The sequence below is a fragment of the Podarcis gaigeae genome (genome assembly GCF_964106915.1).
Source record: "Podarcis gaigeae genome assembly, chromosome: 15".
Taxonomy (NCBI): Eukaryota; Metazoa; Chordata; class Lepidosauria; order Squamata; family Lacertidae; genus Podarcis; species Podarcis gaigeae.
Genome location: NC_139692.1, coordinates 30,392,799 through 30,415,222, shown reverse-complemented (window position 1 = coordinate 30,415,222; position 22,424 = coordinate 30,392,799). Strand labels below are relative to the sequence as shown.

The 22,424-nt window shown below is 43.8% G+C and overlaps 2 protein-coding genes across 2 annotated transcripts; one reads left to right on the top strand and one right to left on the bottom strand.

The window, feature by feature from the left end:
- Positions 1 to 12,815: 12,815 nt before the first annotated feature.
- On the bottom strand, positions 12,816 to 16,913 carry CHST14 (carbohydrate sulfotransferase 14). The gene has a single exon (XM_083714768.1). It carries the CDS (start codon positions 15,512 to 15,514, stop codon positions 14,441 to 14,443), a length of 1,074 nt encoding a protein of 357 aa, XP_083570894.1. The 5' UTR covers positions 15,515 to 16,913; the 3' UTR covers positions 12,816 to 14,440.
- Positions 16,914 to 16,999: 86 nt separating this feature from the next.
- LOC310832694 (transmembrane protein 270-like) lies at positions 17,000 to 22,000 on the top strand. The gene is made up of 3 exons (XM_083714874.1): positions 17,000 to 17,128; positions 19,333 to 19,723; positions 21,707 to 22,000. The coding sequence occupies exons 2-3, from the start codon at positions 19,361 to 19,363 to the stop codon at positions 21,968 to 21,970; spliced, it is 627 nt and encodes a 208-aa protein (XP_083571000.1). The 5' UTR covers positions 17,000 to 17,128; positions 19,333 to 19,360; the 3' UTR covers positions 21,971 to 22,000.
- Positions 22,001 to 22,424: the final 424 nt, after the last annotated feature.

Genomic DNA, 22,424 nt, shown 5'->3' with positions numbered 1-22,424 from the left:
CCCCTCCCCCCCGGCCCACAATCCACGACTGATGGAGGATGGAGAAACCTGGGGGTGCCATCTCTCGTAGGGTAACTTTCCCCTTCGCGCACCCAGGTCTCCATCACACAAGCCAGGTCGACCCCCTGCGAGGTAAAGAAATCTCGCAGGGTGGCGGTTTTGTTGCCTATAGACCTGGCATTGCACAGCACCAGTGATGGAGGTGAGTAATCCTTGCTCACCCTACCCTCGTCTTTCGGGATGGGGCGCAGATTGGAAGGGGTACGAGCATATCCGTATCTCGATCCCCTTCGCCTATGACATCTGCCCCCACCGCCATACATCCCTCGCCCCTCCATGATAGCAATCCCAAGCCTCATACTAGCCTCCATTTACAAATAGAAAAGCAAAACAAACCAAAAACAATTATACCAAAACCAATCCCCACTCCATTCAACATCCATCCCACCCCAAAACAAAACAAAACAAAACAAAACAAAAATACATGAATAAAAACCACCGTTCACAGTGGTACAACAAAGTAAAAAGTAAAAACACTTTTAAAAAACTTTAAAATATATAAAAACATTTTTGACATTTGCTGCAGCAGCACCAGTGTCCTTAAAGCTGTGGCGGTGGTGAGTGTGGGCCCCACCCCCTAGGCCTGGTGGAATTGGCCTGCAGGAGGGAGCGGCCTTTCCCTGCACTCACGGTGGCAGCAGCAGCAGCAGAATTGCCCAGAAATGAGTGCCAACGTAATCTTCCACATATATTTCTGGTCTGACGACAAATCTTTCCAAATTCTCTCAGGCATTTTACATAGAGACTGAGAACCATTGAATTGTTTATATTTGAATATTGGATAATTCAGTACTTCTGGCAGTAATTTTCCAATAGGTCCAGCAAACGTGTTGGCACCTGTTGTTGGACCATCCATTTCAATGATGATGTGCCTCAGCAGCAATTCATTAGCATTCAGAAGGCAAATAATCCACTGTAGAGCATGCCCAATAGTCATTTCTATCAGATGATTAATTCCACCCTCTGATCCAAAATTTGTGTTAGTGCCATCACATGCCAAGGCTTCAATTTGATCTAGAATCTGTATTTCTTCTTCATTATCATAAGCTTTATTGCACTAGCCAAAGGTCATGGCAACATTCACAAAGGAAACAAAAAGGAAAACAACAGTAACCATAAAAACCATAAGATACAATGAACTGCAAATACAATGAACCACGATCACGTCTCCTAGAAATTATTTGTTGCATGCGATAGAATAGCAGGGGGTTCTCAGATAGAATGTGCCAGCTTAAATGTCCAAATAACCTTTGCAATTGACCGCTATTTTATCTGGTTCTTTTCTCCTGATCTTTTCCCCTGCCAACGCATATAGCGCTACTTTATAAGTTACGAAGTCATCAGTATCACTCAGCAGCCATTTCACCCTTTCCGCCCTGTTTGAGTGTGTTCCATTCGTAAGCGGGTTTTATAAATCAGTCTCTTGGTTCTATATATAGCGGGCATTGCAATAAATAGTGGTACAGGTCCTCTACGCAAGGTTGCCCACACAGACATAGTCTCTCCTTGTACTGTACGTTGCCGTACTGACCATCCACCACCGCCGAGGGCATTGATTGGAATCGTAATTCTGTTAAATTGATTCTTAGTATGATAAATGGGAGCTTTGTCAGTAACTAGCTTGGATGTGCTCTGTTTTGATAAGTGGGGGACCATGGTGAATTTTTGGTAGAGGCAATTGTGGTAAAATCCCTTTCTGCATTGGACCTGAAGAGACAATCTCTTAAGTACCTCTGGTCCCATCTTCATGACCACCTGAAGATCTTGTAATTGATATTGGGTCAAGAGGCGTTGGATGCCATCCTTCCAACATTTGGTCTGTTCCTCATTCTGGGTGGGATATAGCGGGGAATCTCCTCTGAGAGAGATTGAAGTCTCTTCACGTAGTTTAGACACAGATAGTCCGTTCTAGCCCATATTGTTGTCACGTCCGCTTCTGAGCGGAGAAGAGCAGCTGGGGTCCCATTGGGGAGCGAGAGCACTTTCCTGAGAAATTTGTTCTGCACTATTTCTAAGGCTTTGTTAGCATTTGGATCCATGCCCCATATCACTACTCCATAGAGCATCTGGGAAACCACTTTACTGGCAAAGATTCTCAACGCAGGTTCTAGTAACTGGCCACCCACTGTAAAATAGAATTTCATTAATGCCCCACAAGCTTTCTGCGCTTTGAGTTTCACAGCCTCAATGTGCCCCTTCCATGAGAGTGTCTCAGTGAAAAGAACTCCCAGGTACCTAAAGGAGTGTATCTGCTCGAGATTCTGCTGTTCCATTTTCCATTTGAAACGGGGCCTACACTTCCCAAAGACCAAAAGGTCTTGGAGTAATTCACGACAAGCTCTTCCCGCTTGCAATACGAGCTGAAAGCTGTGAGCAGATTATTAAGACCTAATGGGGGAAAGTGGTAGGAGCATCACATCAGCAGACAGGGTATCTACCTATTACTAACTGATGGAGCGGGGGATTGCGCCTGTGTTAGATGTGGCACCATGTCATTTATATAAAAGTTGAAAAGTGTGGGAGCCAATATGCAGCCTTGTTTCACACCTTTTGTTGTCTTAAATGACTCCGGCAGACTTCCCCTTAAGCCTACTCTAACTCATGTTTCGGTGTCACGATAACAATTCACGGATTATAAGTCATAGGTCTATATTAGCATTTGAGAGTTTCTTCCACAGTCTTTTACGGTTGATTGAGTCAAAAAGCAGCAAATAGGTCAATAAAGGCAGCAAACAGGTTACATTCGTTTATTTGTTGATATGAGACAGTGTAAAACACTGGTCAATGGTACTATATCCAGCTCTGAACCCTGCTTGTTCCTCATATAAGGGGTTATTTTCACTTAGGCAGTCTGTTAATTTGGTAAGGAAATGATGGGCATAGAGTTAGGAGGCTAATGGGGTGGTAATTTTGAGGGAGGGTTTTATCTCTTTCTTATAAATTGGCATGACGTTCAATTTCCAGCTAGCTGGCATTTGAGCTGTATTATTTATACGGGTATAGAGCTTGGCCAGGGTGGGTTGCCACCATTCCATATATGTCTTAAATAGCTCTGGCGGCATCATGTCCTCGCCTGGCGCTTTATTTGGTTTTAAGCTCTCTCAGAGATTTTATCTCTGCGAGAGTCACCACTTGCATTCTGGAAGATTTGACTGATTGATTGTCACCTCAGCATCGCGTGATTGCCCTGTCTGTTCTCCAAAAAGATCAGCGTAGTAATCCACCCAGCGTTGTGCCGATATGGTGGCGTCTAGTGTTGATCTTGATTCTTTCATACCCCGAGACACCAAAAGCCAAAACTTGTCCTCTCTTTGCTTGGCCACTGCCAATCCTAGTTCTCGCCATTGGCTTCTCACAAAGCTTGCCTTTTTGTTCTTAATATTTTTTTTTATAAGCTGCTCTGCTCCTTCCCATGTTTTCCTTGTTGTTTTCGGAAGGTTCCCCCCCCCCCCCGATAGTTTCTAATCGCCCTTAGCAGGAGGCAGCCATACATTTGCAAATCATGCAAATCTTACTCGCTCTGCCCTATCGGTTCCTTTGGCTGTGGACTGAGCTTGTTGATTAGGGGTAGAGCTTGCGTTGAACTGCATGTTGTTATCCACATGTGTAATAAAAGAATTTTCACATACCTAGTGCTGGGGCAGGAGATCAGTTACCCAACTGTTCATGGTTGTTGGAGTTTTACCAACCTTCTGTTTGTTGGTTATGGTCATTAATGCTCCTTAAGGTTGCAAGATTCAGTGACTCTTTGGCGGGGCCAGTGGGGTTAACCCTTAGGGTATCTTCAGTAGCTGTATGGCTAGTTACCACTGAATGGCAGTAGTCTAGGACGGTCTTTGGTAGGAGAGGCGGGGCTGTTTCTTTATTGCTCTGCTTCCTCTCTTGGGCTCTAGTTAGCACCATGGTGGATTTAATGCACGTTTGTTCTGAGTACCTCCGAAGGTTCAGTGGCTCTCAGTGACAGACAAATGGAGCTAGGTTTAGTGGACAGGCTTGTTAACAGGGAATTTCCTCAGAGCCAGGGGGAGGCAGAAAAATAAGAGTGGCCAGCCACAAGAGTTCAGCTGAATTAGCACAAAGTGGGCTGAGATAGTTTCCTCGCCACCCCCTCCGCCTCAGAAGCAACAACAGTCTTGTTTCTCATGCTTTTCCAGGACTCAGAAGGAGGAGAGGGGAGACTATGGCGTGAAGCAGCTCACAGTAATTAAGAGTAGATTGCAGTCATTCTGTAATTCCTCACGGACAGCGCTGGGTTCTGGAGTTGGTGGTATCATCTGGTGTTCCTCACTGTGAAGCGGTAACTCATCTTAAACTCTCTCTGCTTTTAGATTATGGCTGGTGAGGTGTCTCCGGTAATAGCAGATCGGCACGGCGACCAGCAATAAAACAATAAAATAGGCCAGTAAAGGAAAACAATAGGGGGGATACATTTAAAACTAATGGACAGCGATAAAAGCATTTAAAAAACATTTAAAGCTGAGCTATAGGGTCAGAGATCCGCTAGAAGCTGCTGCCTCGGACATCCTCTGTTTTTCTTGAAGAAACTGGATATGAGTTTATCAGTTGGTGATACATGGCCCAAGAACTGCCAAACAGGAAGTGAAACAATTGAGACATGTTCCTCAGTTTACCTTGATGTATAGTATTTCTCGTCTAATTTTTCTTGCATTAATGTCACGTCCAGGGGCGCCGACTTATAAAAAATATTGGGGGGGGGCCATACCGGGGTCCTGCCCCGGGAAGTTTTCTAAATTTTAGATGAAAATTAGTGAGTTTTAAAGTTTTTTAAAAGTATTTTAGAGTCATATGATCAACATTAGAACCCCGAAAACTCGACTCTCTATAACTCCACACTCCGGGAAACTCGACAAGCCTGAAACACTTTTTGGCTTTGAAAAAAGAAACAAAACATAAACACGCACGGTATTTTCGTAAAAAGCTAATTTAATTTACAGTAACAATTATGCTTATAGACTATTACAGAGCAGTGAATATATAGCTCTGAAAAGACTGAAATGATATTTAAATAAATCCTAAACTATCATTAAAAGAATAAAACATAAAATATTGCTGTCGCACAGTAATAGCACTTTGATTAATAAGTGAAATAGCTAATTTAAGCTTACTTTGAATAAGGCTGAGGGTTCATTAAATAAAAATAATATCTCAAAGTTAATGCTTTAATACAGTTAATAAAGTTAATACAGTATGCCTAATACTGTATGTAAATACTGTAATACTGTATGTAAATAACGGGCTTTAATTGGGTCTTACACCCTAAAAATATTTAAGTATTTGAAAATAACTAATACAGTACTATAGTTATATAGAAATACAGTACTAAACTAGTACTAATATTTCGAAACTGAAAATTTAACATTCTGTATGTATTTAATTCTCTATTTTATAAAGATTTTTAATATTGCTCTAAGTACCATTATTAGGGCTAGAGTGTCTTTAGAAAGGTGCAAATGTCGACCGTCTGACTGGATTACTGAATATGAAGTCGTTGATGACTGGTCGGATATCCAATTCATCCAAAACATCTCGATGGGCTTGAAGAACAGCCAAGTTGTTCAATCGCTTCTGTCCCATTGTTGATCGGAGATATGACTTCAGACGTCTAAGGGCGCTAAATGACCGTTCTGCTGTTGCTGTCGTGATTGGAACTACTTGGAGAAGCTTAATGCACTTCACTACTTCACATAACATTTCTCCAACTGCAGGCTCTTGTGTAATGTACTTTCTCACATCACGTATGTTTTTTAAGACCAGTTGTTTTTTATTAGCGATATCGGCTAACATATTCAAGCGTAAGCGCAGTCTCTCAATGTCTAGGTCATTTTTGAAAAACTCAGTTGATTTTTCAAAATTTGTTTCACCTCTGTTTACTAAAAGCAAGCACTCTTGTTCAACTGCAATGACCTGTGTGAATCCAGTCGATGCAAACCGCTCAGTAATGCAAGATTGCACCGTTTCACAAACTTCAATGTAAATAGCTTTGTAGTATTCCTTTGGGGTTTTGAAAGTGTGCGGTGAGCTGGCTTCGTTGTTTTCATACTTCTTTGGTATACGTCGATTCCGAGGAAGCGAAGGATCATCAACTTGTGAAGGTTTTTCTTTTAAACACAATTCCCAAAAGTGTTCAAAACTATCACGCCTTCCATTCAATATACAAATCAAGCCCTCATATATTTTTTCCAGATCAGCAACACTTAGATGAGGGCATTGAATTTTTTCATTGACATCCTCTACTGGGTTCATTGCATGGCAATAAAGACGTAAAAAGAAATAAGTTTTGAATTGTAACATTGACTCAAGGTAGCCTGCACATTTGTAACCTGCCTCTGTTTTGTCCTCTGTAGAAAATGTTTCAAAAAACTCTAGAAGTTCTTCAAAGTTTTTCAATATTCTCAAGATACTAGAAGCTCGCATAGTCCATCGAGTCGGGCAAAGGGGTCGTAGACCAGCTTGGTCGTTGGCACTCTCACAGCGTATGCTTCTGAAAAGTCCCATCCTTTTGTTGGATTCCCTTACGGTGTTTATTAAGTCCTTGGCTAAGGCCATAATATCCCTCATAGACGTAAGATGGCGGAGACTGTCTACAACTGCCAAGTTTAAACTGTGAGCAGTGCAGTGCACATAACGTGCTTTTGGTTGTATATCCAAAACTAACTTTTTTAGTCCTTTGAACTTGCCTCTCATATTCGAGGCACCATCATAGCACTGTCCTCTTAAGTTATCCATTGACAAATCAAGACGAGCAAATACGTCTTTTAAAATACTAAACAGAGTTTGTGATTCAGTGTTGGGGGTCTCGTATAAGCCAATAAAGTCTTCATTGATAATTAAGGAATCATCGACAGTACGAATACAAAATGACACTTGTTCGTGAATCGAAGAATCACTTGTTTCGTCAACCATAATAGAAAAATGTTCAGTCTTCTTGATTGAAGCCAATACTTTTCTCAACACAGACTTTCCTAGTAGATCAATGATCTCGTTTTGAATATCGTGGGACGTCCACTTATACCCCGAACGCCCTAACCAATCTTTTAACTCAGGTACGTCATTCTTTCGGAGTTCCAAAAATTGAAAAAAATTTGAGTTTACATCTTCGTGCCCTCTAATTGCTAGTCCTTGTCGGCATAAAAATTGCACGGTAGTAAAAATTGTCTCGAGCTAAACGGCCTTTCTTCATATCACTATCTAACTGTTCATTCAATTGGGAGGCCACAATTTGGTTAGTGATGGAATTTAGTTTCAGAACACCTTTATGCGTAAACGTATTTTCATGAAGACGGAATTTTTCCAAAGCCTTTTTCCAGTTAGAAAACCCTACGGAAATAAATGCATCTTCTTTTTTTGAAGAAAATTGTAATAGATTTTTAGCATCTGCCTCTTTGCAGGTTTTGCAAAAAACTTTTTCGGTACATGCTTCATATTCTAGCCATGTATATTTGATTAACCAAGACTTCTGAAATGATTTTCCCTTACTGGATTGTCCAGGTTTCGGCTGTGAACGGTTCTTGCCTGAAGACGACGAAGCAATTGACGACACAATTATTGTCGGAGGTTGACTTGCAGTATCATCACCTTCCAAGCGCGCCTTTTTGGTAACAAATTTATCCATTGCAAACTTAATTCACAATACACTAAGAGACTAAAGTAAACGAATAAAATATAGTCATATAAAAGAGTCCACTAAACACTAAAGTCGGAACGCTAAACACGTCTGCAGCATGCACTGAACGAAACTATCCACACTGAATGACTGCGCCAGCAGGGCGTGGGCTTTATATAGCTGCGGCATCGTAATGTCTCGAAGCGCTGCTTGAACTTCTTCCATATAGTACTTAACTGCTCTATGGACTTTTGATTTGTCTACTATTTCTGGAATAGTGTATGTACGAAGAATGGCATTGACAATGGAAGCCGTGGCTCTATCAGAGATCGAATTCTGCAACTTGGCTTCCGCTATCTCCTGAAGATCCCTTCCTCAATTCTTCAAAGAGATTTTGGCAACACTAGAAGGACTATAGGTCAAGGTACAGTACTTGATTTCACCTGGAAATCTAAGTCTGACTTATTTGCAGGACAAATACCTTCCTCTATTGTTTCAACTTTATCTTCACCACAGTCACTGGTATCAACAATATCAACATTCTCGGCAGCAACTATTTGAAAGTGAGATTCTTGTTGTCGTCACTTTGCAGCCCTGGTTTCCTCTGCTTTCTTACTTGACTCTTTCTTCTGTTGTTTTCTGGTAGCCTCTTTATCCACTGTACTACTTATGGTCATATTCTGAATGGATCGCTGATCTTTGAGAAATTCACTCTCTATCTTTGACATTTGTCAACAACTTCAAACTGAAGGAGTGGAGACCAGGGGCCACCTTGGTAATATTGAAGAGCCAGGCTGAGGCCATCTTTTAAAGAGCAAGCTAAAAGGCTAAAAACTATCTCTCTTCTGTTTGCAAAAGCATTTTTGCAAGTGCAGCAAGTGTGGTCAGAGCACTTTGCACCTGTAGCTAGCTGTTGACCCACATTCTAGTAAACACCGAGAGGAAAGCGAGCAACAGGAAAATCTAGCTCACCACAAGATGCTAAAAGCAGACTTGAGCAGAGACCTGTTAAAACCACCAACTGATTTGCTATCTTTCCCAGAACCAGATGGTCAAAAGGGGTTTACTGGAAATTGTAAAGTAGGTCAGATAGTTTATAAGCCTGCAGCGCCATCTAGTGGATAAAGCAGCTTGGAACCGAACAAGGCAAACGCCAATTTTCATTGGTTGAGCTTTAATGAATATGCATAAAGGGGAATGCCGAGGGGGTGGGAAAAGGGGCTGAACTGTTGCTTTGCCTGAGGGTATAAAAGTTGTCTGTCTCTGATTGACGGGGGGGGGGGCATTCTCTCATTTCTTCCTGAATGCACCCCTTTTTGCTTTTTGTCTGACAAAAACCAAATTGAATATAAAACTTTTCTTTAAAAATATTGCTGCCTGGAGTTTTCCATTTCTGGTCTGTATTCTGAAGTCCCTAACAAAACAAACAGGAAATTCCTTTCAGAAACACATCTTTTTAAAAAAATAAATAAATTTTAATTGCTTTTTCACAAAAATTTAAACAAATACACACATATAAACAAACAAACAAACAAACAAACATAGATAATAGCTTTTATAAACCTTGATCTAATTAATATTGTTTAGTGACTTCCTCATGTCCTCCTGGTTGGATTTCAATATATATCATTTTAACGGTTTTCCAAATCAATGTTCTTAGAAAATTAACTTTTATCTCTTGACATCTTTCTTTCTTCCCAATTCAGTATTAAACCTATTAATCCATCACATAATACATATTGTAGTTCTAAGCCTGTTCGGTATTTCAAGGTTTTCCCAACTAATTTAACTTAACATATTTAACTAAATAGTCATTAAATTTCTTCCATTCTTCCTGGAACTACTCCTCCTTCTGGTCGCAGACTCTTTCGGTCAGGTCGGCTAGCTCCGAAAATTCCATCATTTTCATCTGCCATTCTTCCACTGTTGGCATTTCCTGGGTCTTCCAGTTTTTAGCTAGTAAAATTCAAGCAGCAGTTGTGGCATCTGTAGAAATGCATCTTTCTTGACACATTTTCATACACTTTCAGAACACTGGCCCTAATTGTGTCTTTTCAGACTGTTGGTATGGATGCGCGTTTGTAAACACCTTCAACACAACAATCTCTGCAATAATACTGTGGCCTTGGCTGTTTTCCTATGTCCTATGTGAAGACTGAAATTTCAATTCAGTGGAGGAAGGTCAAGATACTGATATGCAAGATATCCAACAAGGTGCCACTAGTCACTGATATCCAACAAGGTGCCACTAGTCACAATCTGGCTGGCTGCAGACTTGGAGAAGCTCTCTCTGACTTTGCTCCCTTTTTTAAAGCCCGAGTTTCAACGCCCACCTGAGCTGGCTGCGCCCCCTGCCTTTGCTCGCCTCCATGGCAGGGGGCGCTGCAGGGAGGGAGAGGGAGATGGGCTTTCTTCTTTCTTTTCTCCCCCCCTTCCTAGGCAGGCATGTGCTTAGCGTATCACCTGCCACTCAGGGACCTGATTGAGGTTATTGACCATTTTTGGGGGGGGGGAGGCACTGAGTTGTTAAGCTATTTTGGGTGTATGTGACAAAAAAACACTCCAAAAAATAAAAGCCACTGCCCACTCGCATGTAGCGATACAGCTATCTTTACAGTATGACATTACTAGCAGTGATCTAAAACTATATTACAAGGCTGCGTGTCTAACCTGTATTAGGGATTGGTGCATATTACAAAACTCAGACCTGCTAGATAGATCTGGAAAGCTACAACAACTGTTACAGTCGGCATGCTTACCTAGGGTACGATAAAGTAAAGATTCATAAGAATTTCTTAAATCATCGTATTATATCGATCTCCCCCCTGGAAGCATTTGCTGTGAAAAAGAAAAATATTGAAGAAAATTGGCTGGTATATAAACTCCTACAAAAACTCTCAAGTAGTGCTTTATATACCGGCCAATTTTCTTTCATGTTTTTCTTTTTCACAGCAAATGCTTCCAGGGGGGAGATCCACCACAGTGTTTTAGGTTCCAAAAGCTCTTCATACTTTGCCCAAATCGTATAAAGATACCTTTTTATAATACAATGGTTTAAGAAATTCTTATGAATCTTTACTTTATCGCACCCTAGGTAAGCACGCCAACCATAACAGATCTAGTAGGTCCGAGTCTTGGTAATATGCACCAATCCCTAATCCAGGTTAGGCAGGCAGCCTTGTAATATAGTTCTAGATCACTGCTAGTTATGTTATACTGGGAGTAGATTGCAATTTCTTGGGAGTTGGACGTCCCTGCTATATCGGAATTAAAGCTATGTCAGCAAAACAACCGATATGAATGCAAATATTAAGTTAGAAGCGCAGGAGCACTAAAATGAAATGTAACTAAATGAGTTCTGGCTAACAACATATTGTATGCTTCTTTGAATGAGGTAATGAGAATGCATATGATTGAAGGAAATTGTAATGCCTTGTGTAACAAACCTTTAAGTAACCCCACCCATGGCGTTTGGGAGGGGTTCAACCTTTGTGGAACAATCCCACGGAAACACTTTACTGCAGTAAATAAACTTTGTGGATTCTTGCTTCAACCCGATTCTCGAGTAGTTAATGGTACAAGGGAGACAGCAGATTTGCCCTACTTCGCCAGCACTTCTAAGGCCCACATTTACTCAGTCTTGCCTCTGTGTTAACTCTCACACTTTATTCTTCCCAGCATACCTAGCTAAACAACCATCTGTCACCTCACAGCCAGTTAGCCTGGCACCCTTCCAAATTCCCAGAAACCCCTTTTGCAGGGATAGCCCAAGTTTGATTGCTCTTTATCAGATCTAAATGGTGTGGTTTGATTTTCTGCTAGGCCTGACATCTTCAGAGTAGTTTATCACAATGTGTGAGGTAGGTTGTAAGTACTGCCATTCTTAGGCTAAATTTGAAATAGCACATTGAGGGCTAACTAGGGTTGAAAAGTATTACAATTGGGTGGTGTGAGTGCGAGCAGACAGCCTAAACTACCACCTTGTGTATTGATGGCATCAGCCCCTTCTTAACCCTGGGCCAGTTGTTTCCCTCGCAAGTCATGACGTTTCTTCAGAACTTTGAGGCACCTGCTATTACCCTCTGCAAGTTTTCTGGGTCATATCTCTGTGTCCATTTCTTAATTTCTCTCCCAAATCAGATATATACATTTTTCAGCAGATTTTTTTCTGCAGGTAACTTCTCAGCATCTGAGTGAGGAAGGAGGAGCTACATATGTCAGTCTGCTTGGGGTCAGATACCACCAATGGATTATTTTTAACGTTAACCCCCTGTTCTTCGCCAAGATGTATTTATATGGAGGGTGATGCCAGAGAGTCTAGTCCAAGTGTCTCCATCCATAATGTAGTCAATATCTTTCCCCCACATCAGCTTAGTACTATTTAGATGGCTAAATTCAAAACAAATTTACATGAATTTGATATTTTTATTTTCTGTTTTTGTTTATAATAAACTTTTGAAAAAGGTTATGTAATGTAATGCAATGTAATTAATTTATATGCCGCCCTATACCCGAGCGTCTCAGGGTGGCTCACAGAATAAAATCAAGATATAAAACCACAAAATACATAATAAAAATAAAAACAACAATCCAATAGCCCCCCAACCCAATGGCGTTGTCCCAAGCGAATCTCCACCCCCCGTCTCTCCCACTTCCTCATTCATCACGTCTACAGGTGCTGCTACCTGCCCTCTATCTTTGAGCTCTTTGCTCTCCTACTTTCAAGGTTTGCTGGGTTCTGGGAGGGGTGGGGTCTGGAGCCCTTTCTAAAGACACCACTGTTGCGTCTCTGCTGCTGCTACCTCCTCCTATTATTATTTCCCAACTCTCCCCCCCCCCATCTGCCTACTGAGTCACATTCTCTAAAAAGGATTTGTTCATTACATTTTCGCCAGAGTAGCCATGAGAGGGGCTGTTTGCCCAGTCTTATCACTTTAATTGCTCTTGGGAGATCAGATCTCTATTATCATAAAGAGCACACACAAAAAGTACAGTTTAATCATTTGCATGTTTTCTTAACTATGCCATGTATTATATCATGTTGGATGACACGCTAGAAGGAAAAGCTGAGATAACCCAGGGGTCAATTAAGTTGCGTTCTGTGTCCAACGTTTAAAAGTTGTAAATCTGTGTTTCTTAAAAATGGTTTATTTTCAGATACAAAAAACTGAACAAGAGTTCATAACAACAATGTTCATTCCAATCAGTGAAATCAACATGTACAATGTCCTGTAATAAATATTTCAAGTATTCCAAAAGGTCTTGCCACATTTTTGTATGTGTTGATGGGGGACTTCTTTGTGCCTGGTATTTTTACATAATCCAATAAATGGTTGCCAATTTGTTATAAATTGAAAAGAGACAGGTATTCCCTCTTAGCCAAGAAACCGACATGCCAATTCAAAACTGCTAACACAACTGACCGTATTCTAGCCGAGTGGCTCTCAAAACGTCTTTCTCTGGGCCACACTTTCAGAATAAAAATTAGCTCACGCCGCGCCAATTTTTTATTGAGAAGAAAAAACATGAGAAAATAGAAAGAAACGAACTCTTAGCAGTGCTGATTTATAACATAGAACACAACTACCATGTAACATGATTATGGGATATCCAGAAAGTATAAAACAATGCAGCTACATAAGAACATGAACCATTGCCGAAATATAAAATTATTGTGTCCAGCACTCAGTTTGAATGGCAATTCTGGATCACAACGACGATTGTCCTCGGCATCATTTTTTTTAAAAAAAATACATACAAACTATTTAAAAGGCAGGTACAGAATAAACATCCATGAGCCATCCAGTTCAATTGTTTTCACATTTAATAGCCATAATACTTAAATAGAAATTTGTGTGAATGCATGTCGATAATAAGAACAACAAATTCCCTGGAGAAATTAGGCTTTCTAACTACATTGTTAAAAGTTATGCCAGAGCTAACTTTTGAGACAAGCTATTAAAAATATTTTCCTAAGCAAATAAAGCATAAAGAAAATGAAGAAAATATAATAGCAACCGACCAAACTACTGCACCAAGGAAAATATAAATGCTATTACCTGAACTGCATGGAGAGCCAAATTATTTGAGTGTACTTTGCACACATGCACTTACTGTTATCAGAGAAACAGAGAACTGTAGCGTTGGAAGGGGACCCCAAGGGCCACGTAGTCCAACCCCCAGCAATGCAGATAGGGTTTTGCATATTTTGCATTTCCCCTGTACTTGACACTTTGAAAGCTACAATCCTTAAAGGTCATACAATCTCCCAACTTGCACTGTGTGACTGACTTCTGAGTAAACATGCATAGGCATGCTCTTCAATGCTGTTTCGTACAACTTGGGGAAGCAGCCAAGTGCTTGAGATAACACAAGCCACACGTTAATTGTCTTCATTGCTTCATATACGCGGGCAGAAATGTTTTTAAGATGAGGATGCTACATATATATTACACAAAATAATGGAAATAATACTTGACACGGCCTGATTCTATGCATGTCTCCTGCTATTCCAGTTCTTAAAATGTGACTGCTGCCCTGCAGTTGATACAAAAAATGCTTTGGTCCTAAAATACACAAAAACCACATAAAAAACTGTGCTTAAGTCAGCAGCCCATAAACACTTTGTATAAAAGGTAATGCTTTTTTTTAATGTAAAGGCAACCTGTAGAGCAAAGCAGCAAGGCATTTGATATTAAAAAGGGGATAAAATTGGGAAATTGCATAGGACACCTACTTCTTCATAGTGGAAAATGTTCATTGTCTGCAAAACTGACTGCTAACATTTGGAAGCGGGTAAGCAAATAGAGAGTAATCCAGAATGTACTTTGGTAATAACTCTTTGATAAGCCCCCTTGGAGTCTTACACAGGTAATAATGCAAAGTTTCTGGCGTCACTGGCTTATACCACGATTGCCGTTCCGGGAACTGCACAAAAGAAGGCGCCCGAACTCTTCCTAGCACGTAATTGGCGTCCTCGTTTAGTCTTTCGTAGGAGCCAATGAAATCGTACCTGACCGCGCAGGGCTGGCACAGGTTGTAGATGGGCATCCAGTGCTCATTCATCCTCTCCACGTCTTCATCTAAGAGGTACTGGATGAATTCGGAGAAGGTGACGTCGTCGCCGGCGCTTTGCCCAGGGTTCTTCCTGTACCGTTTCACTATTTCCACACCGTACCTTAACTGGTATTCTTTGATCTCCCCGAATTTATTCCTGTAAGCGGACAGCAGCCTCTCCATCGGGTCCCGGACAAAGATGAACTTGAAGTAGTGCTTGAGGCGGTAGCGGATCTCGTCCGGCTTCATGTCGCCAAGGAAAACCAGGTCCCTCCTGTGGTCCATCTTCAGCTGGGTGTTCACATTCTCCAGGGTGCCGCCCAGCACCTTCAGAATGCGCTTCCAGTTGGAGCAAGCCACCTTGGGCACGTAGCAGTACAGGAAGCGGTGCTTGTCGCTCACCAGGAGGTGCTTGAGCACCACGCGCCGCTGTGCTGCCGAGAGCTCCCACACGCTCCGAGGGGTGCCCGCTTGCCCGCAGGCGGCCCGGATGGTCCGGTTGCGGATGTCGTGTATCACCTGCGCAGCCACGTCCTCCTCCTCCTTCGCCACCCCAGCGCTGCCACCACGCCTTGCTGGCAGCTCTCCGTGGGCAGGGTGCATAGGCAGGGGCTTCACCTCTGCCAGGATGCCCTTCTCGATCATCAGGAGCAGGCTGCTCGATGCCACAATCACACCAAACATCAGCATGGAAGGCAGGAGCTGGCGGGGGCCGCTGCTCCGCGGTCGGGCCCTGGGAGTGGCCCCTGCGGGTGCGGAGGGGCATGGAGACATGGTCTGCTGCGTGGCCTTGGGCCAGAGGGGCTGTTGGATGGGCCTGGCCGGCCCTGCCAGCAGCCGCCTACTTCGCCTCTTTTTGCAGATCAGCTGGGGCTGCAGCTGTCAGCCTGCCCAGGGCCAGTCAAGGATGGCAGGAACTGCCCCCTGCAGCTCTGCCTCTGTCTTTGGTGTCTTCCGGGAGCTGCCGAGGTGGGTGCTGGGCGAGGAGAGCCAGTGCTGCTGCCGGAGGAGGAAGCCCTCAAGTTAGCCTTGCAAACTGGAAACGCAAGGGTTAATACCACAGAGCAGCCTTTCCCAAACTTGCTTCCTCTCCCCACCAGGAAGCAGATGTTGCCCATCATCTCTGACCTGTCTGTGGGGCCAGGGCTGCTGGGAGCTGTAGTCCAACAAGCCTCCGAGGGGCGGAAAGGGGTGGGCGGTTTGGGAAGTGGTCTCACTGGCCGCAGCCTGGAGGAAAAGCTGTCTGCAGTGTCACTGGATGCTCTTAATCTCATTTTGAAAAGAGATCTATCCATATTCTGCAAAAAAAAAACCCTCACCCCAATCTTTATACGCTGCTTTACTGAAATCTTCAAACATTTATTTGTCCTTGATTGCCAATATTGAAATCTTCAAACGTTTCTTTGATTGTCCTTGATTGCCATCATCTCCTGTCACACCAGGGTGGCATGACGCTTCCTTTGAGAACCCCTGCCTATTATGCCAGGATTCAGCATTTAAACTTGATTGTTTCTGGCAGCTAGTAACTTTAATTCTCAAAGAGGAAGGAGAGCGGATCATTGTTCAATGATCTCTGGGTCTGGGTGACTTTAATCCCCAGCAATGCTAGTTCTGGTGTCACATCTATTTTTATACCACAAATTGAATTTATTTCACTGGGTACAGTGGACAAAAATAATCTAATGACTCCACCATGCAACCACAGGTACCTTGGTTGTTACACCCCTCTAGCAGATTTGACTGACTGACTTGAATATGTTGAAATGCTATCTATGATACCCATCTTTAAATATTTCAAGGGTTATCACATAGAAGAGGCAACAAGCTTGTTTTCTCCTGCTCTGGAGGGTAGGACTTGAACCATTGGATTCAAGTTACAAGAAAGGTGATTCCGACTAAACATTAGGAAGAAATTTCTGTGACAGTAAGAGCTGTTTGACAGTAGAACAGTTTCCATTAGGAGGTTGTGGACTCTCCTTCCTAGTAGGTTTTTAAACAGGTTGGATAGCCATCTGTTATTGGATGCTTTAGCTGAGATTCCTGCATTGTAAGGGGTTGGACCAGATAACCCTTCCAATTCTATAATTCTATGATTTTATGACTCTTGAGAGTGTCACAGCCTCCTCAGTACACACAAAGCACAATGGTGGGAGAGGAGCCCTAGTGGCTGATCAGCAACGCCATCACACTGGCGGGACCTGCACAGTGATGTCATGAAGTGACATCATAAAGCTGGGAGGGATGTTGGAAGCTCACAGCTGCTTCCTCCAGGAAGTCGCACAACATTTCTGGGACCACTTCAGCCTCTGAAGTCCCAAGGACTTTGTTGCGTTGATACATCGCTTTAGCCATTGCCTAGACAGGAGGATTGACTACAGAGAGCAAAAGGTATGTGCTTGAAGGCATAAGGATACATGACTTTACGTCTTTATATACAGCTCTTTGATTGCAGCAATTTGTTTAACAGGTGTACGGGGTGTTAGGGGAGGTGGTGCCCTGCACTCAGCTCTTACCTGTGGCTCCTAGAAGTTTTTAGCATGTGCCAGCAGCCATACCCCGGAAATGGCTTTGACTGGCCAGCTAAACCAGGTGAGGGAGTCCTTTTCTCTGTGAAGAGAGCCAGTGTAGGGTTTAAGAAGCTGCCTTACATTGAGCCAGACCACTGGTCCATCTAGCTCAGTGTTGTCTACTCTGGCTGGCAGCTACTCTCTAGGATTTAAGGCAGATGTCACTAGGGATTGAGCTGTGCCCTTTTCCCATGTGTTCACCATGTTGGGCAGTGGGCAAAAGTAGGCACCCAGCAAGATGCAGGGCTGACCCACCCTGCCCTTAGTTGGGAAACCGGCAAGGAAGCCTTAGGACTATTTTTCCAGCCCACAGCATTTTTCATTTTGTGGGTTTGTGTGTCATGGCTAATGTCCCTTTCTCACTGCTAGGAGACTATAGGAGAAAATGTCAGGACATTTCCCCTTCCTATCTCACCTTTTCCTCCAAGGAGCTCAAGGTGGTAGATGTGGTTCTCTGCCTCTTCGTTTCATCACCAACAACCCTGCGAGGTAGGCTAGGCTGAGAGGCATGCCTGGCCCCCCAAGGCCACCTTCAGTAAGCTTCACGGCCAAGTGGGGATTTGAAGCCTGATCCGACACTCCGATCATTACCCCACAATGGATAATAACAGGGCCTTCTTGGGAGTGGCACCCACCTTTTGGAACGCCCTCCCATCAGGATGTCAAGGAGATGAGTAACTGTGTGTAACCGTTGGAAGACATCTGAAGGCAGATCTGTATCAGAATTGTAGAACCCCCTGCAATGCAGGAATCTTTTGCCCAACATGGGGCTTGCACCCACAACCCTGTGATTGCTCAAGCAACTGAGCTATTCCCATATTTTCTACAGGGAAGCCTTTTAATGTGTAGTGTTTTACAGTGGTACCTTGGTTCTCAAACTTAATCCGTTCCAGAAGTCCGTTCCAAAACCAAAGCATTCCGAAACAAAGGTGTGCTTTCTCATAGAAAGTAATGCAAAACGGATTAATCTGTTCCAGACTTTTAAAGACAACCCCTAATAAAACAGCAATTTAACATGAATTTTACTAACGAGACCATTGATCCATAAAATGAAAGCAATAAACAATGTACTGTACAGTGGTACCTCAGGTTATACACGCTTCAGGTTACATACGCTTCAGGTTACAGACTCCGCTAACCCAGAAATAGTGCTTCAGGTTAAGAACTTTGCTTCAGGATGAGTACAGAAATCGTGCTCTGGCGGCGTGGTGGCAGTGAGAGGCCCCATTAGCTAAAGTGGTGCTTCAAGTTAAGAACAGTTTCAGGTTAAGTACGGACCTTCGGAACGAATTAAGTACTTAACCTGAGGTACCACTGTACTCTAAAATAAATAAGACAGTATTGTAGATGATAAAAGTTAAAATTAATTTTTTTTCTTACGTGCACTGATGATAGTCATTGTTTGGAGGGGGCGCTTTTATCCATTTCTGCAGTCACACAATCAATCAGTAGCTGAACTGGGTTCCACAGTCACAAAAACAAATTAACCGAAAAAGCCTCAAAAAGAAAAACGCTAAATAAATAGCAAAAACAAAAGTGCCAGACTTAATCTGTTCTAGAAGTCTGTTTGACTTCCAAATGTTCGAAAACCAAGGCACATCTTCTGATTGGTGCAGGCACTCCGGAAAAATAGCCAACAGCCACATCGGTTGTTTGGCTTCCAAAACGTTCAAAAACTGGAACACTTTCAGGTTCTTGGCATTTGAGTACCAAGGTGTTTGAGAACAAAGGTACCACTGTATTATGGTTTTCTATATGTTGGAAGCAGCCCAGAGTGGCTGGGGCAACCCAGTCAGATGGGCAGGGTACAAATAATAACAATATTAATATTATTATTACTACTGGTACTAATAACTAGTACGTTTCAAGGAGGCTCCTCCTTTTAAGACATTACAGAAGAACATAAGAAGAGCCTGCTGGATCAGGCCAGTACACTCACGGTTGCCAGCTAGACTGGAATCACGCAAACTGGGCCCGAGTTCGAGGTCGCGTTACACTATGGGTCAACGTCTTTTTATTTCACAGACTTCTTCCAAGTGCTGGGCTCACCTCGATGGAACCAGACATTCTCCAAAGCCACGCAGACACGAACCCGTGTGGTCGAGTCCCTGAGCCGGGGCCCCAGTCCCCAGCGCCTGTGGGCAAGGGGATGCCCAGGATGCTCCAGGGCGGGCTGAGCACCCTGTACCTGCACTTTCTCTCCTTGCGGGTGGGGCTCCTGGACTGGTATTTCTGCTTCAAGCAAATCCAGTGGGACCTCCTGCGGTGGATCCACGCCTCCTTCGAACTGGCCACCGACTTCTTTTTCTGCTGGGCCCAAAACATCCTCTTGGCTTCCATGATGCTTCTGCTGCTGGCCTGGAGGGCTCGGGACGGAGCCAAGGAGCGCGGGTGGAGATCGGTGCTACGGGGCTTGGTGAGGGAGCCCCAAAGGAGGTTGGATCCTGAGGAGGAGGAGGAGGAGGGCAGGGGAGCTGGGGCTGAATCCTGACCCTTCTATGTACTTGGAAGCCTTTATCAAAAGCAGCTTCTCCAGAGCCTCGCAGAGAGTGGCTTGCAGCAATAGCCAGTAATGGAAACATAGAGGTGAAGGAGGTGAGGCCTAAGGTGACTTTAGGCCTAGGTGGGGTAGAATTAGAAAGGGTCAATCTCGTCCAACCCTCTGTAATGGAGGAAAGATGCTCTCTGCCTTTAGACTTAGGACCCCATCTGCCCTCTCCACTTACAGCGGCATCGTGCGACTTTAAACAGGTAACGGCTTCTCACAAAAGAACCCTGGGAAGTGCAGTTTCTTAATGGTGCTGAAGGTTGCTAGGAGACTGGGATTCCCCTTGCGGAGCGACAGTTTCTCAAGAGCGGTTTGACGGTTGCCGTTTTCCCTTTGGGAACCGTAGCTCTGTGAGGGGAATAGGGTCACCTAACGATTCTCAGAATCCTCGACAAAATGATGTGTCCTGGGATTCAGTATCCTTGACAGACTGTTTCCCAGAATTCTTTACGGGGAGGGAAGCTGTGATTGTTTAAAGTGTTAAGATGCTGAAGGAGTGTCTCCACCCCCGTTGTTCAGCCCGGACACCGAGGTCCAGCTCCGAGGGCCTTCTGGTGGTTCCCTCCCTGCGAGAAGCGAAGTTACAGGGAACCAGGCAGAGGGCCTTCTCGGCAGTGGTGCCCGCCCTGTGGAACGCCCTCCCATCAGATGTCAAGGAAATAAACAACAAACTGACTTTTAGAAGACATCTGAAGACAGCCGTGTTTATGGAAGTTTTTAATGTTTGATGCTTTATTGTATTTTTAATATCTGTTGGGAGCCGCCCAGAGTGGCTGGGGAAACCCAGCCAGATGGGCGAGGTAAAATTATTATTATTATTATTATTATTATTATTATTATTATTAAATGGATAGTGCAGATGGGACCTTAAATTCTGAAAGGCCCAGCACAAAAGGAAGAAGGAATTGGGGAGGGGGGAGTAGGCCTGCCATGGCGGCAAGAAGGCTGGCCGTGGCTATAGATAGCCTCTGCAGGACTTGTCACCGCTGAGGGAAGGCCCACCATGGAATATTGAGAGTGCCTGGCCCTGTCCTTTACAATTTGGGGGGGCGGCTCTTGGCCTCCCGTAGATGCCCCCCCCCTGTTCTTAGATGTTCTTTCTGGTGGTGGTAGCAGCCAGGGAGCAAGCTCCTGCTATGCCACTCTTTCTCTGGCTGATAGTTGATCCCGCGTTGGTTGTCCCCCACACCTCCCCACTTCCTGGGAAGCAGAGAGCTGGCCCCACATTGGCCCTAGATCACCAGGCAGAGGCCAGAGACTGCTTCCCGTCTGATCTGCCATCCTAGAGCAACTTCTTCTTTTTGTCCGGCATAGCAAACTTAACTGCAGGAAGGAGTAAGGATTTTAATTTGGTAATTGCGTTTGTAGACAGAAGTACCCTTTTATGAGCTCTGCTGTTTAAAGTTATTTTGATTAGCTTGCCATTTTAACGATTTTGGATGGTTTAAAATGGTGATTTATTGTATGCGATTTGCCGCAATATTTATTATACGTTTATTGCAATTATATCCCACTTTTCTCCCAAGGGAGCTCAAGGTGGCATACATGGTTCTCCTCCCACTCCTCATTTATTCCCCAAAACAATCATGTGTGGTAGGTTAGTTTAAGAGAGGCAGTGACTGGCCCCCAAGGTCACCCAGTGAGCTTTAGGGCCAAGAGGGGATTCAAACGCTGGTCTCCCAGGTCCTAACCTGACACTCTTAACCACTACACCACATTGGCTCTGGTGGTGTATATAAATGAATGACTGAGTCAATTCATGAGCCGTTTCTCCCAGCACTGCTGTTTGCCCTGCTGGGTGTGTGTGGCATGTTGCTAGTCCCTAACGAGCCCTCGCCTTTTCCTCGCCAGGCTCCGAAGGGTCTGATCACTCGGGTTTTTTCCCTGCTGAATGCCTGCTGCCGGTACCTCGAGAGCTTTGTAGCTCGGATCGTTTGGGGTCTGGCTTTCCGCTTGACTTGCCCCATCGCCTGCATCACCCAGGCCCTGGAAAGCACCTTTCAGCACGCTGACGAAATAGCAAGCGAGGAGGAATATGAAGATGAGGAAGAGACTGCGCTGGTGCCAATGCCATGCCGCGCCACCCTTCTCCCCAAACAAGAGGAGCGGACCTAGCTGGCGTCCAATAAATGGCACTGGAAGCGAGCTTGGCTGTCTGTTTGATTCCTAGGAACGGTACGGTAAGATATCTTCATTGTCATAGTCCCATACAGAACAATGAAATTGAAAAACTACGTAAAACATTCAAAACCCAACAAGCCTCCTATCCCAGCTATCCCAACCTGGTTAGCCCCCTAAAAACTCTGATCCCCATTTTAAAATACAATATACTCCCATACAGACTCCTCCTTACAATGCATTTAAAACCAAAATCGCATTTGGGTAGAAACTTGTTTCTCAGGTGACTAGTCTCAGTGGCGTAGCGTGGGTTGTCAGCACCCGGGGCAAGGCAAGTAATTTGCGCCCCCCAACCCGTGGATTGTAGCACTCGAGTCTCTTCCACTAGATTAGTTAAAGAAACCCTAACCCCCCTAAGCACATGTATTGTTTGTTATGAAAATACTGATGT